This window comes from Stylophora pistillata, chromosome 6 (genome assembly GCF_964205215.1).
Source record: "Stylophora pistillata chromosome 6, jaStyPist1.2, whole genome shotgun sequence".
NCBI classification, from domain to species: domain Eukaryota; kingdom Metazoa; phylum Cnidaria; class Anthozoa; order Scleractinia; family Pocilloporidae; genus Stylophora; species Stylophora pistillata.
The window spans coordinates 24,341,358-24,354,355 of NC_142524.1; the positions used below are offsets into that span (position 1 = coordinate 24,341,358).

At 38.0% G+C, this 12,998-nt stretch overlaps 1 protein-coding gene and 1 long non-coding RNA gene across 3 annotated transcripts; one reads left to right on the plus strand and one right to left on the minus strand.

The window, feature by feature from the left end:
• Positions 1-1,235: 1,235 nt before the first annotated feature.
• On the minus strand, positions 1,236-12,781 carry LOC148728918 (dehydrogenase/reductase SDR family member 7-like). Of its 2 annotated transcripts, XM_088725344.1 has the most exons (8): positions 12,494-12,781; positions 12,069-12,190; positions 9,822-10,014; positions 8,714-8,763; positions 8,024-8,140; positions 5,501-5,664; positions 3,278-3,336; positions 1,236-3,050 (listed from the first exon to the last, which is right to left on the minus strand). In XM_088725344.1, the coding sequence occupies exons 1-7, from the start codon at positions 12,768-12,770 to the stop codon at positions 3,279-3,281; spliced, it is 981 nt and encodes a 326-aa protein (XP_088581470.1). In that variant the 5' UTR covers positions 12,771-12,781; the 3' UTR covers positions 1,236-3,050; position 3,278. The 2 variants fall into 2 exon arrangements, with proteins under 2 accessions (XP_088581470.1, XP_088581471.1); XM_088725345.1 differs by lacking the exon at positions 3,278-3,336.
• LOC148728919 (uncharacterized) lies at positions 3,344-4,700 on the plus strand. Its single transcript, XR_015988818.1, has 2 exons — positions 3,344-3,705; positions 4,517-4,700. It is a non-coding gene; the product is annotated as an uncharacterized LOC148728919 (long non-coding RNA).
• Positions 12,782-12,998: the final 217 nt, after the last annotated feature.

Sequence of the window (12,998 nt, forward strand, 5' to 3'; positions counted from 1 at the left end):
GCCAATAAAAGTCACCACCTATCTGTTGATTTTCCTCAGTACCTTTTTAAATATTTATCATGAACTTCCCCCTATGATGGTAGATATCTACTTAAAATAATATGCTAAACATTTTGTGGACACTTCGGGGATCTTTTCTTCGCAATTTATTTATGCAGATTAGGATCAGTATGGCAGGGCTTTGAATTCATTCAAATGTTATTCAACGAAAAAAAAAAAAGAGAATATATCAAGAGGGAATCAGGGCGCACGTAACTGGGATTTTTCAAAGGAAAGGAGGGTTATGACCTGCGGGCAGACCTATTGCATGACACACGAGGCCCTCTGCACCCTACTTCTCAAGATCTGCACCCTACCACTCAAGGTGTTAAGTCCCACTTGATTATACTTATATACGCAGGTGGCACAGTTAGATTAAGCTTTATTGTCAAATAACACATCACAGAGACCTGTTCGAGGATCCAACCCGTCGGTGCCTTTCGATGAGGCCATCACTGAGGGAGGCTGTCGTTTCACTCACTACCAGGATCATCAGAAGTGACCACATTCAAAGTTTCCTCACAGTTGAATAAGTATTTAATAAATAGATTCCTTATTGCCGTGGGTCTATTCAGAGAAAGACTGATCACAAAGAAGTGGCACACGAGGAGCAGCCGAGTGTGTCAATAATGTTCTTACCACTATTTATTTCATGAAATAAAGAAGCAAAAAAGTTTTTGTCATCTATGCTTCTATCCTCCAAGACACTCTTTTCTTCAAATAAGGACAGCCAGGCTGACATTAGCCAAAATTTTAAGAACATAGTAAAAACATATCCAGGCCGAGAACTTCCTTTATTTTCCTCTTTTATTTCATGAGAAGTATAATAAATATAACTCATTAGACGTTTTGTTGAGTAGTATCGCTGAGTATTTTTACGAGTTGTGCCGTATTATGACGAGCCCGTGGGGCGAGTCAAAATACAAACAAAGAGTAAAAATACTCAGCGATGCTACACAACCAAACGTCTAATAAGAGATTTATTATCCAGCACACCAAATTGTTATTTCAGTGCGGGCGAATTTGGGGGATATTTCTGGAGTACAAATATCGCGTGATATTTGTACCCTACGAAGCACAATTGGATAATAAAAGGTAAAAGAAAAGTAACAGTATGATCTAACAGGACAACTGTTTGTTATATAATTCAAAATAACGGTACATACACATAATAAAGCCCACCAATCTATTTCATTTTAATTAGTCGCGCGCATGGGGATTAAAGCCCTACGGGAAAGATATTGGTGGGGATCGATGGAGCCATAGTAAAAACGAAAAAAGCCGGCAAGGCTGTTCCATTGAAAATACTTTCTGAATTTTGGATGGTTCGTTTAATTAACATAATCGGCTTAAATCCTCCGCCATTTCTGGGTGTTGCAACAGCAGATGGGTTTGAGCACTGTTCGGTTTCTTTTGATCTCTGTCTTCATATATTAGTCATTTGAAGATGAAACAACCTGCAACATATAAATTTTCTCGACGGCAAAAAGTGAACATATCGTAATAAATTAACGTAATAGTTACGTGTTTATTCTAAGCATGATGGAAATTAAAGAATACAGAAAGACATTGACATATAGAACTATATATAATAATATATATTTTAGTATGTTTAAATGAGAATGGCACATATAAAGCAATTGTAGTTAAGCCACAAATTAAACTTTCAATTAAGGAAGTCTAACGACGCTATACGAAGAACACAGTTTTTACCTAGAGTTGATTCTTTTAAGGTTCGTGTACTATTCTCAGCATTGAAAACTAGTTCCTTTCAGTGGAGTAGAAGGCACCGCTTACGCCAGCTTTTTAAAGGTATTTAAATATCTTTCTCTCCAAAGTAAAAGAACCTTCCTTTTGTCGTATATGCAATTTCATACATGGCTTATATAATTGCATATTCCATATGCTGATATCAAAAGTAAAGATCTTTTCTTTTAATCACCTTCGGACTTGATCAGTTGATTATAAGAAAATGTGGTCATTTTACTTCTGTTGCAAGTTTTAAGTTTTAGCTTGTCAAACACTATACCAAAAGCCCATGGGTCGAGACACTGGCTGGCCTCTCTAATGTAAATGTATACAAAGTCTAAAAAGAAACACACATATTATTATCTCTTAGTCGGGCACTGTGGCACTGTTTCCGGGCCAAGATAAAAATTTTAGCTGTTTAGCCCGCTCACACGCTCGCATTTTCAGACTCTTTAATTTTATCGTAATTTTTCTCAGTTTTTAATGTCTCCATGTACTCCAAAGTGAAAATAATAGTAATATAGTATATGCTATTTCTTATAAATATGTTTTAGACCCCTCTCAGATAGAGTCATTTAATCCTCGCTTAGAGGCTCCGGCTAAAATGACTCTGAATCGGCCCCAAAACATAATTAGACTTTCTGTTAACGGCTTTTTTCCCTTTGATCTAAACACATTGACGCAATTAATCTCCAAGAATATCTCGTCTGGATATTTGAACCTCCGTTAAAGTTAAAGATTTTTTAATGAGCGCCTGAAAAGTAGTAACAAAGTCCAAGGGATCTTAAGTAAAGTAGCTCTCGTAAACCTGTTTACGAAAATGTCTCTTTTTAAATTCAAAATGTGTTAAAAACGTACCAGAGAAGCAAAAATAATAACGACAAAAAAATGAATGCTTCTTGACAACAGCACGTGTTGATAACAAACTGAATGTGCTTTTGTCTCTCCATCAGGCAGAAATTAGATTAATTACGTCAATAAAACTCCTCGGGAACCTCAGTTGTTCCGACGAAAGAATAATATTCTGAGAACAAGGTCAGATGAGCCACCTATACGGGCTCAGAAGCTGCTGTATTAGTCTTCTGGGAGGTATTGATGAAGAATTCCTCCGATGTTGTCAGTGAACACGCCAAGAGTGGCTGTGAAAAGTCAGGAAACTATATTTTTTAAATCCAATATGTTGCTTGTCTGTTCCGGCACATATGGTATCGTGAATCATTCATTTCACTTCATTTTTACGCGTTTATGGAGGAAGGAAGGATCTGTAGAATAAGTATACAGTTAAAAGGCGTCACTCGTCTTCAATGAATTCTTCCTGGTCTTTAATTGGTTGTTTAAGAGACTTTTATAACGAAAATAAACTGCACTGGTCTTGACAGTGTTCATAAACAGAGTGAAAAAAGAGGGGGCTGAATTTTCACATGTACAGCCCCTCCCGCCGAATCCTGCTCCAAACCTTTTTAATTTCGACATGTGTATCGACGCTCACCTTAATAAGGCGATAGAAAGTATAAGCCTGCCGGGTCGAATGTAGCCTGTAATTCAAAACTACAGAACATAAAAATCCATTAGTAACAGACTGCGCGCCGGAGAGTTCAATTAAATTTTATTTACCGTTTGACTTGTACTAAATTTAGAAGTCGATAATTGCCAAAACTAAGAAATATAAACCCCTCGTCAAAGCGATCGATCTAACAGTTACGTTGCTCTAGAGAAAGGTTACACATTGATTAGCATCCGCTGTTTTTCACCATGAATAAGCTGTCAAAATCTTTGGGTTTTCTGTGCCTCATGGCTACAGTTTTATTGCAGACATTTTTTCAGGATAGTGAAGCTGCCATACCTGTTCCACCATGCCCAGGGAGATCGCCTTATTGTCCTACACATAAGCCCTTTTCACTGAGCCGGGAAAAGAAGGTAACTCAAGCATTAACATTCGTTTAAACACATCAAATTAGCAAAGCGTGAGCTGAACATTTTTAATTTCTTTACGACAAAAAAAAAATTTGAGCACATGTTTTTCTGGTAACAGCCGGAGCTGAATAGAATTATAATCTTCAGTTAGGACAAAAGTAAAAGGACTAAATCATCTTGGTCCTGGTGATATACCTCAGTCAACTTTCTTTCTTATTTTCCGCCTTAAAGAATAATCCTAGTTCTCAAAACTCATTCAGAGTAGGGATTAAGGTTTGGATCTGTTTGGTTTAAAAACTAACTGCGATGTCCCTTAACCTGTTACCGCTCGAGGTGATCAATCGGAAATTAAGATTTTCTTGCAATTCTCCCAAACTCTTCAGTGAACAGGTACTGAATAGACAGAAACAAGAATATTATCCACTAAGTTTCTTTATCGGACATCACACCTCAATCTCAGTGATGGCTGACTGAGAAATGCTTGAATAATAGTTGTTTCTCAAGTTTTCCTTTAAAATTTTTGCGCGGGAAATCGGTGCAGTGGGCCAAAATTGATTCCTTAGCGCATGCTCGATGTTTTACCACTGTAGCTGTATTGTGGTCTCGTAAAAAAAAATCTGCCCTCAGGGGCTATGAAAACGGGTGAAATGCATCAGTTAGGAGAATAGGCTTTTCAAGTACAATATGGGCGCTAGCTGGCGTCGCGCGTCAAATTTGAACGTACAGAGACAAAAAGAAATGAAGTTTTTAATTTTTGATCGGTCACTTCTGTCATTTGAAATAGCACGTTTCATTTCAAATATTACTGTTTCAGGCAGTTGAACATCAAAGACGCATTTGTGAGGCCGCACGTACTTTAAACTGCGAGAGTGAAGAACCTCAGTGAAAACAGCTGGAAGATGAGGGACGCCATTAAGGAACACCTGTTTAGTTGGAAGTTTTGTTTAATTATAAACCCTCTGTCGCTTAAAATAAAGTGAAATGCTTAGTTTAAACAGCTTGCCGTCTGAACTGTTTTTTACAAATTTTAGAAACCGCACAAGTTCTGAAAATTTCATCCATTTAGCTTCAGTAAAATACCCTCTTCGCCAGCGAAAATATTTGAAAGTGATCCTAAATCTAGAGGACAGAAAATGTTCTCTGTCCAAGTTAACAAAAGAAACTTACATTTTCGTTTCAACCCATTAAATTAAAGCTCGAGATCGTTGGACTGCGCGTAAAATTCGAGATTTCCAACTATTTACAATGTGTGTGCATCATTAACAGCACAATCCTAACAATAATTAATTCAAGGAGTGCAAATATCACGCGGTATTTGTATCCAGAGAACGGGATAGACAGGTTTTCTCGCACCGCGCGAGCGACGAATTGGACTGAAGTTTCAAAACTAATGGCGGACAATTCAAATTAATTTCTTGACGACGAAGAGTCGGAATGGCTGGCGAATATTGATCTAAGTTTATTTAATAAAACAAACGAAGAAAATCAGTTAGACGACAATGAAATTTCGTCATTTATTGAAGAAAATAGTAAGAGCAACATAACGCGCCAATTCGTTCGCTTGGCATACTTCTGTCACGCACTCCCTATGTGGCGTGTTGGATAAAAAATACCTTATTTGACGTTTTGGTGGGTTGTATCGCTGAGTATTTTTCCTCGTTATTTGTATTTTGACTCGCCCTACGGCACAACTCTTAAAAATACTCAGCGATACTACACAACAAAACGTCTAATAAGATCTATGTACTGGAAGAGGCAAAACCGATGCAATACAACTGCAATACATGAACTATCTTACCAGTCTCTGACAAGTGGCAGATATTGTGCCAGATATAGTTCTACCAGACGTGCTGGATCAGCGATCCACACTTCATTCAAACAGTTCACCATGGCAATAACAATAAGGTGAGCGCATCGTTCTGTTTTCATGGTCGTTGGAGGAAGTACTAGATCCCTATGAGTCTATTAAGTGGAGCAAAATTGAAATTTTAGCTTGCAACGGCGCGAGACAGACTTTCTTTAGAATAAAGAAAACAAGGAGGATTTTATGTCATTGCGCAAGGCTGTGCCCGAAGGAAAATTGAATGGAGCCCAATGCTCTGAAACTGTGAAATCCAGGGTGCCCGGCATATGCTTTGTGTGAAAAAAAGTAAAATTCATGAGTCGCCCAAGAGGAAAAGTAAAACGCCAGGGGCCACCGGGCGCTGCTAGACCACAGCCTTGTCGCGACTTCGTTTCCTAGAGCGTTTTTCGAATCAATGACGAAATACCAAAACCAAAGTAAACAAAACGGCCAATCAGAGGTGAACTATGAGAGTAGTTCCTTCTTTTCGCCAAAGCCCGTCGCGCATGAGAAAAAAATAGGCAGTTAAGGCTGCATATGGCTACTGCTGCCGCATCCCACATCTTTATGAGTCAGGATTGTTCCACAAAGGAAAGATGATTCAAGAATGTAGTGACTAATTGACAGTTAAAAACCAATGGTAACAAATAATCATATTAATATGATACTAGTGACAGTAATAATAATAATAATAATAATAATAGTAATGATAATAATAATAATTAAAACAAGTTTAAAAAGTCTCTGGCTGAGAGAAAAGTCTTGAATCTCTTCGGTATTAACAACTGTTCTACAGAGTAGCAGAATTCATCTTATGTCTGCATTATTTTGCTTCAGCTTCATTCAGCAGAACAGCAAATAAATTGACGATACATGATCGACCTCCTTAATAATAAAAATAATAATAATAATGATAATTATAATAGTATTAAAAAATAATAATAACAATAGGTGAACAATAATGATCTCTTCTGGGGCTAGCTCAAGGACCTCTCTGTTCCTCTATCTATTATCTATTCTCTATGCTCCAATAATGATTAAACTAGGCTTCTATTAATTTTAACTTTGATTTTGCTAGTTTATTATAAATCATTTTCTTATTTCATTGCAATTCCATTTTTTTGAGACTTGTTTCATACAACAAGGCACTCCACGTTGTGGATTATTCCACCATTCCACCGTTCCACCGTTGAATAGGGTCACTGTAAACTCAATGTGTCGTATTTCGGACCTTGTTCGCTTCACAAAATTTGCGGCTCTTTTGAGTATTTGTCGCTGATTGAAATGGTAAAGTGTTCCCTTTTCGAATAGGAAAATTTTCTTCAAATTTTCTACGATGTGCAGATCAAACCATTTAGATATTTCTGAGAGGAAAAGTCTTTTATTCAATTTCGTGCCGGAGACGCCACTGTGAAATTATTTTGAAATGATTATCATCTTCTGTGTTGTCAGAGCAGGAATTGAAAAAATTATACCTCCGGATTTACTGGGCATAATTCGCTGATCCGAACGTTTAAATAATCTCTTTTCCCTTTAAGTTCGCTCGATGCTCCGATCACACCTTTTCAGACATTTCTGCGAGGTAAAGCTTTGTTTTTTCAAGCGCCATCCTGAAATAATTGTGAGATGCTTATCTTTGTATAAAGTAGTCCGAAACAAAGAATACGTAGCATCAGGAAACTGTACGATAACATACTAATTCCGAGTAACATTCGAAGCGATCCGAAGAAATCGTCAGCAAGCGTTGAGCGACCGAAGATGTCCCGAAACAGACAAACCCAAGAGTGAGGAATATCGAGTAGAACTCGGCAGACTTCGCTTTAGGGCGAGGAGGTCGCTCGTATTCTATCGTTACACTAACTCAACAGGACAACGTTATGGTTTCACCTCGATAGGAGGCTGCAGCTATAAATATGAAGGCTAGCGCGCCTCATGATACTCTCAGAGGGAGGTGCACGAAAAGTGGGAGCCTCCCGCGAAGCGCAAGCCATCGAAAAGGAGACCGGGACTGCTCTAATCTGAAGCAGAGCCGAGGAACAAAATTTAACACGTGCGCTCAAAATCTGCTTCATAACAACTCGCATATAGCTGGCAGTTTGCTTAAGTTTTGCTTTGAGTTCTCAGAATACCCGGTCACTCATTTACATGTCATTAAATAAGAATAACGTCTATTGTGTTATACCTTTTTCTTCAAAGCCTCCCGACATATGTAAATGTGTGCACGGGTATTCTGAAGTTGCTCCCTCAGTGGTTCTTGTGGTCCCATTCCTCAGCTCTGCTTCAGACTTTTCCTTTTTCCTTCTTCGGTGGCTTGCACGTCGTGCGAGGTGCCCACTTTTCGTGCGCCTCCCTCCGAAAGCTCCATTAGGCGCGCTAGCCACGGCAAACTTACTCTTCCCTTGGTTTCGTTAGTTACATCTTCCTCGCGCAATACTTTATAACAAATAACCTCATCAAAGTTGGATTTCATCAACATACCTTCAGGTTCTCTCGATATGCATTTCGGAAGAGGTTTGTATACGTTACGCCAGGGCATACCATTGTAACACCGACATTCTTATCATAGACTTCCATACGTAAAGTGTTGAAATAACCCTGTAAATAATAAATTGTCTGTTTCCTATCTTATTTAAGAATTTTGGTTCTATTTGTGTGGGTTCTTGATTAAGCTTGTTCGATCAAGATGGCTGGATATTGGCCGAATGTTTTGCATTTTTAGAGCAAGTCGAGGTCTATAGAAAAGCAGAAAAAGAACGATGCTAATATCCAGCCATCTTAACCGTACAAGCTTGGTCAATAAAGGATTTATTATGATGGAAAAACATTTCGCTTTTAAAAGAATCAATTTGGAGAGCTGCGAAACATAGCCAACTGTGTGTGTGGCCCAATAAACCCACAAGGCTCGATTATGTTCCCTTTGTTTTGATTGTCTTCTGCCGCTTGCGACTTCATCACCTGCATTACATACATACATACATACGTTAATTGACCACTCCCTCAAAGGGCTTTTCAGGGCCATTCTTACAACCCTGTAATCAAATTCCCCTTGTGCACTCATTTGATAACCCGATTTTGAAATCACGCTTATGATTTCCAGCCACTCAGTTCAGTTACCATCATAGCATCATCAATTACACAAAAAGTGCAATGTTATTTCAAGTCAATTACCTGAAGTGCATGTTTGGAAGCTGAATACGCAGCCACAAAAGGTGCTGGTGCTGCAGAATTAATCAATGAATTGACATTGTGTTTGGTGTAAATTGTTTTACCCAAATAGTAGAGGAAAAATATTTTATCACTGTGTGAATGCCTTATATTTTATAAAAGTCATGCAAAATATAAGGAAATTTCAAAATGTAAACACCTGTCCACATCCAACTGTACAAATTGGGAAGACAGTATTGGTAAAATATTTATGATATCTCTTCAGAATATCTGATGGGTTTTTGACACCATTTCTAATGCTCCAGAATGGCTTCAAAAGTCTGTCACACAAATCAAAAACAAACTGAGACAAAAATGGACCTAAAACTCTAAGTCAGAGCAATTTGCAAATTAATTTTAAGCTTCAACATCCCCCCCTGGGGCAGTTTGACACCAGAGGGGTGGGGAATTTGAAGTGTGAAGCCCATCCAGTGTTTTATCTTTTACTATGGAGGTGTTTGTTGAGGTTAAGAGTTCACGTTATTTTTTGGAAAAAAAAAAAGGGTCTACAAGAAGGTCAGGGTCACTAATCTCGCCTTTTACAAATATTGGCTATCAAATCTGGCACTTGTCAGGCATTTCATATAATTTTGGTTGGAGGGGGGGGGGGACCAGGGGATTTGAACATACCAGTTTTCTCAAGTTCAAATACCCAGCTGAGGCTGGGGGATGGGGGATATTGCAAAGCCTTGAATTGATCACTGCTTAAGAGGTGACTATACAACCATGTGTCAGACAAACTCGCATGTGCAGTGCTCTTTGTTTGATGGGGGGGGGGGGTGGGTTGGCCATATAGTACCAAATGTTTGTTATTATTTCTGTAGGAGCACAAATCACACATTTCTATATTGCTCAAGTAAGTGATTCTTAAAAAAAATCCTTCAGCTGTCAAGTTGTCAGACAAGAAAAGGGTAGATTGTAAAATGATGTCTTGTCATGTTTGAAGAAAGGATTTAAAGCCTTCAAGTTTTAAGTTCATGTTTTAATACTGAACTTTCAGTACTGTTTTTTTTTTCTAATTTTCCCTCCCCCCCCCTCCATCCCCTCTTGAGTGAGATATCACTTAACTTACCACATTTCCCAGAGGCACTACTTATTACAACAATTTGACCATTCCTGTTTTGAACCATGTGAGGCAGAACAGCTTTGGTAAAAGAAATTGTCCCCAGTACATTTGTGTTCAGGACTGGAAAGACCACATCAAAATCACTATCCATTGATAAACCCATCTGTAAAACTCCTGCATTGTTCACCAAAAAAACAATCTGCAGTTTTAACAGAATGTAACAGAATGTATCTGAATGCCACACTGATTAGCCAAGTAACAAACATTATAACTCAATTACAGAACATAATGATGCATAATGGCAAAGAGCTATATAACTGGTGTATATAGCTATTATAACAGTTGGTGCGAGTTCTTTGATAAAAAAAAACTTGTATATATAATATATACATCTTATTAACCAAGCGCGAGGGCCGTACTGGGAGAATATCGGCCCGAGGTCTTGACAGTAAGGACCTCGCTGCGCTTGGTCCGTACAAAAAAGACTGAGGGCCGATATTCTTCCAGTACGGTCCCGAGCAAGCTTGGTTAATAAGAGATTTATTATATGACTGAAGTTCAAAGGGACACAAGTGTGGTATCATCAGGTCCATTCGGGACAGTGCCCGGTCCAATACTGAGAGAATATTGACCGGCAATAGAGTATTTTGATTGGTTGATTTTAGTTATTGGCCCTCTGACTGCCCGAGTCATGTAATAAATATTATATATAATATATATTATATATTATATATACATGTTTTTTTCATCAAAGAACTCACACCAACACAAAATGAACAATGCAATTCAATTCCTGCCAAATCATTAAATTTTGTTTAGAGTAGTTCTTGTTATCATTATTCCATTGTTTTTACTTCATAAATATTTTTAGCACATTCTTACATATTCAGTCACATTTTAGCATTCGCCACCTTTTTAGCCATTTCAACTTTTACTACATATTTATGCTAATTTAGACAACTTTCACCCACTTGAAAAGGACCTCTAGGAAGTCAAAACATCTTGCTTTTTTGTTGCTAATTTTTAGCTTGAAATCGATCTTTAAGAAATTACTTATAAAATAGATAGTGATGAAATACCAGGATTTTTCCTTTTACTAAAAAAACATATCTTTATCATATGCAGTGAAGATACTATTTTTATTTATCAGGGGTGAGGATATTGATATTGGCCAATCATGGTTACTAACATGATTGGCCAATTACAAGAGAGCTTCCTGCTAAGGCGAACGGTCAGTTCTTTTGAAATTTGACTTTTTGGAACAGAAAATATATGTATTATTGTCTATATTTCTCCTTTTAACTTTGTATCCGAGTTTCATAACATTTTTGTGACAGACATTTTGTGATAGGTGACCACTTTAATTACACTACTTTGTTGTTTCAAAAATTAATAAAAAAAGTTTGTTTTATGTGGAAATTTCATCAGTATCTATAAAATAAACAGAATATTTCATGGCCACTTGGGGATACAAATTTTATCTTCTTGTGTTCAAATTACAGCTCACGAATGAACAAAGCAAACAAGTGAGAGATACTTACAGCACTCGAAGATTAAATTCATATCCCCACGCCGCCATGTAATATCATCTGTTTAACACCCTAACATTTGTATGTATATTCTCCATATGGTTGTCTATATATTTCCTAAGGTGCTGATAAGGAGAATCTCTTACTCAATCAAAGGCTTCTTTAGTTAGTGATCATTTTATATATTCTCCTGACTTTAATGTATGATTCAGGGGGGAATATTGTAAGGAGAACTTAATCTTTAAGGGTCAAAGGGTCAACAAAGGGTGGGTAACCTGTGGTGAGCTAGCATCCCTTTCAGAGGAGAAGTGGCAATACAGTGTGGACCCTTCAAGGCTCATAAGACTTATGAGAGGGGCATAGGAGAAGCCATTTGGTTTGAGCTCATGATGTAAGGATGGCAAGCCAAATATTTCCCATCTACCATACATGTATGACAACCACTTTCCTTTCCTTTTTCTGCCATTCTTCTTTTAGCATCAATCTCCTCAGGTCACACAGCCTCTCCCAGCCCTAAACTTCTGTCACCAATTGATACCCTCATACAGGGATCGGTTTTCAAAATGTTTGTCTAGTGTGCTACTCAGACCATGGAGGTCCTACTATGATAGATATTTTTATCTTATATTAATGGCCATTTGGTTACCGTGTCTACACACCAATATAGTACCAGAAGCATTGATAATAATACAAATGCCTTGATTATTAAGTACCTAAAAATTACCTTGCCAAACTTGTGAAGAGCTTTGGCGACGCAGTCTTCATGACAGGAAAAGTTTGTAATATCCAGTGGTAAGACAAGAAAATCGTCCTCAGATGTCAATGGAAAAATCTTTTTTGCCAAGCCTGTACAGCAAGAAAAAAAAGAGCTGTGTTAACGCATAAAATATGCAGTTTATCCCCGAATAATAGCACCATACTGAAGTGGCAACATCCCAATAATGATGGGACAGATTCCAATGTCCGTGTTCATAGACTACCTCTTGCAGTCTTCACAAAGGCTGCCCATTTCTATTTCAACACCTGCTTAGGTGCATCTGAACCCCAATTGCCAAAATAACGTCTTTGTATTGATCACTGTAACTTGCAAATAAAGATCGCTAAGTTTACCGAAAAAAAAAAAAAAAAACACCTAAAATTTACACTTACTCAGGCACTGATTTTTCACTCTGTCTAATTCGTCTTTTCTCCTCGCTGATAGCACCAGTTTAGAGCCCAATTCAGTTAGCTTGTAGGCTAAATGTTCACCTATTCCACTCGATGCACCAGTGATCCAAATCACTTTACCTCGCAATCTTTTATCCGGTGGTTTTGCAAATCTTTCGTAGAAATGCAGTATTGAATCACAATCAGCAAAGTAAATCCTCAAAGTATGCAAAACGACAAATAAAACGACACATATCTCAAACAAACTCAGCACCTCCATGGCTGGCTCTGCTACGGCTACCGGAAGTAAGATTGTCTAGAAACGAGTCATTACGCATGTCAGTGGTTCCCAGCCAGCCGTAGCGGGAAATCCTTCTACGCGGTGGGAAGGTTTCGGCGTAGTCTGTGGTAGATTTTGATCAAGCGGAGTATAACGGCTTTAAAAGTGTTATAGGAGCGGAACTCTGCGAGAACATTTTGCGTGGATGTACTGTGCACTGGAAAAGGT

Excerpts from the sequence above, each read along its gene's own strand:
- LOC148728918 (XM_088725344.1), bottom strand. The coding sequence starts at position 12,770 with ATGGAGGTGCTGAGTTTGTTTGAGATATGTGTCGTTTTATTTGTCGTT. Across the intron at positions 5,665-8,023 it reads CATATCGAGAGAACCTGAAG|ACTCATAGGGATCTAGTACT; the intron begins GTATGTTGATGA and ends TCCACTTAATAG. Across the intron at positions 3,337-5,500 it reads CTGCCACTTGTCAGAGACTG|TTTTGAATTACAGGCTACAT; the intron begins GTAAGATAGTTC and ends TATGTTCTGTAG.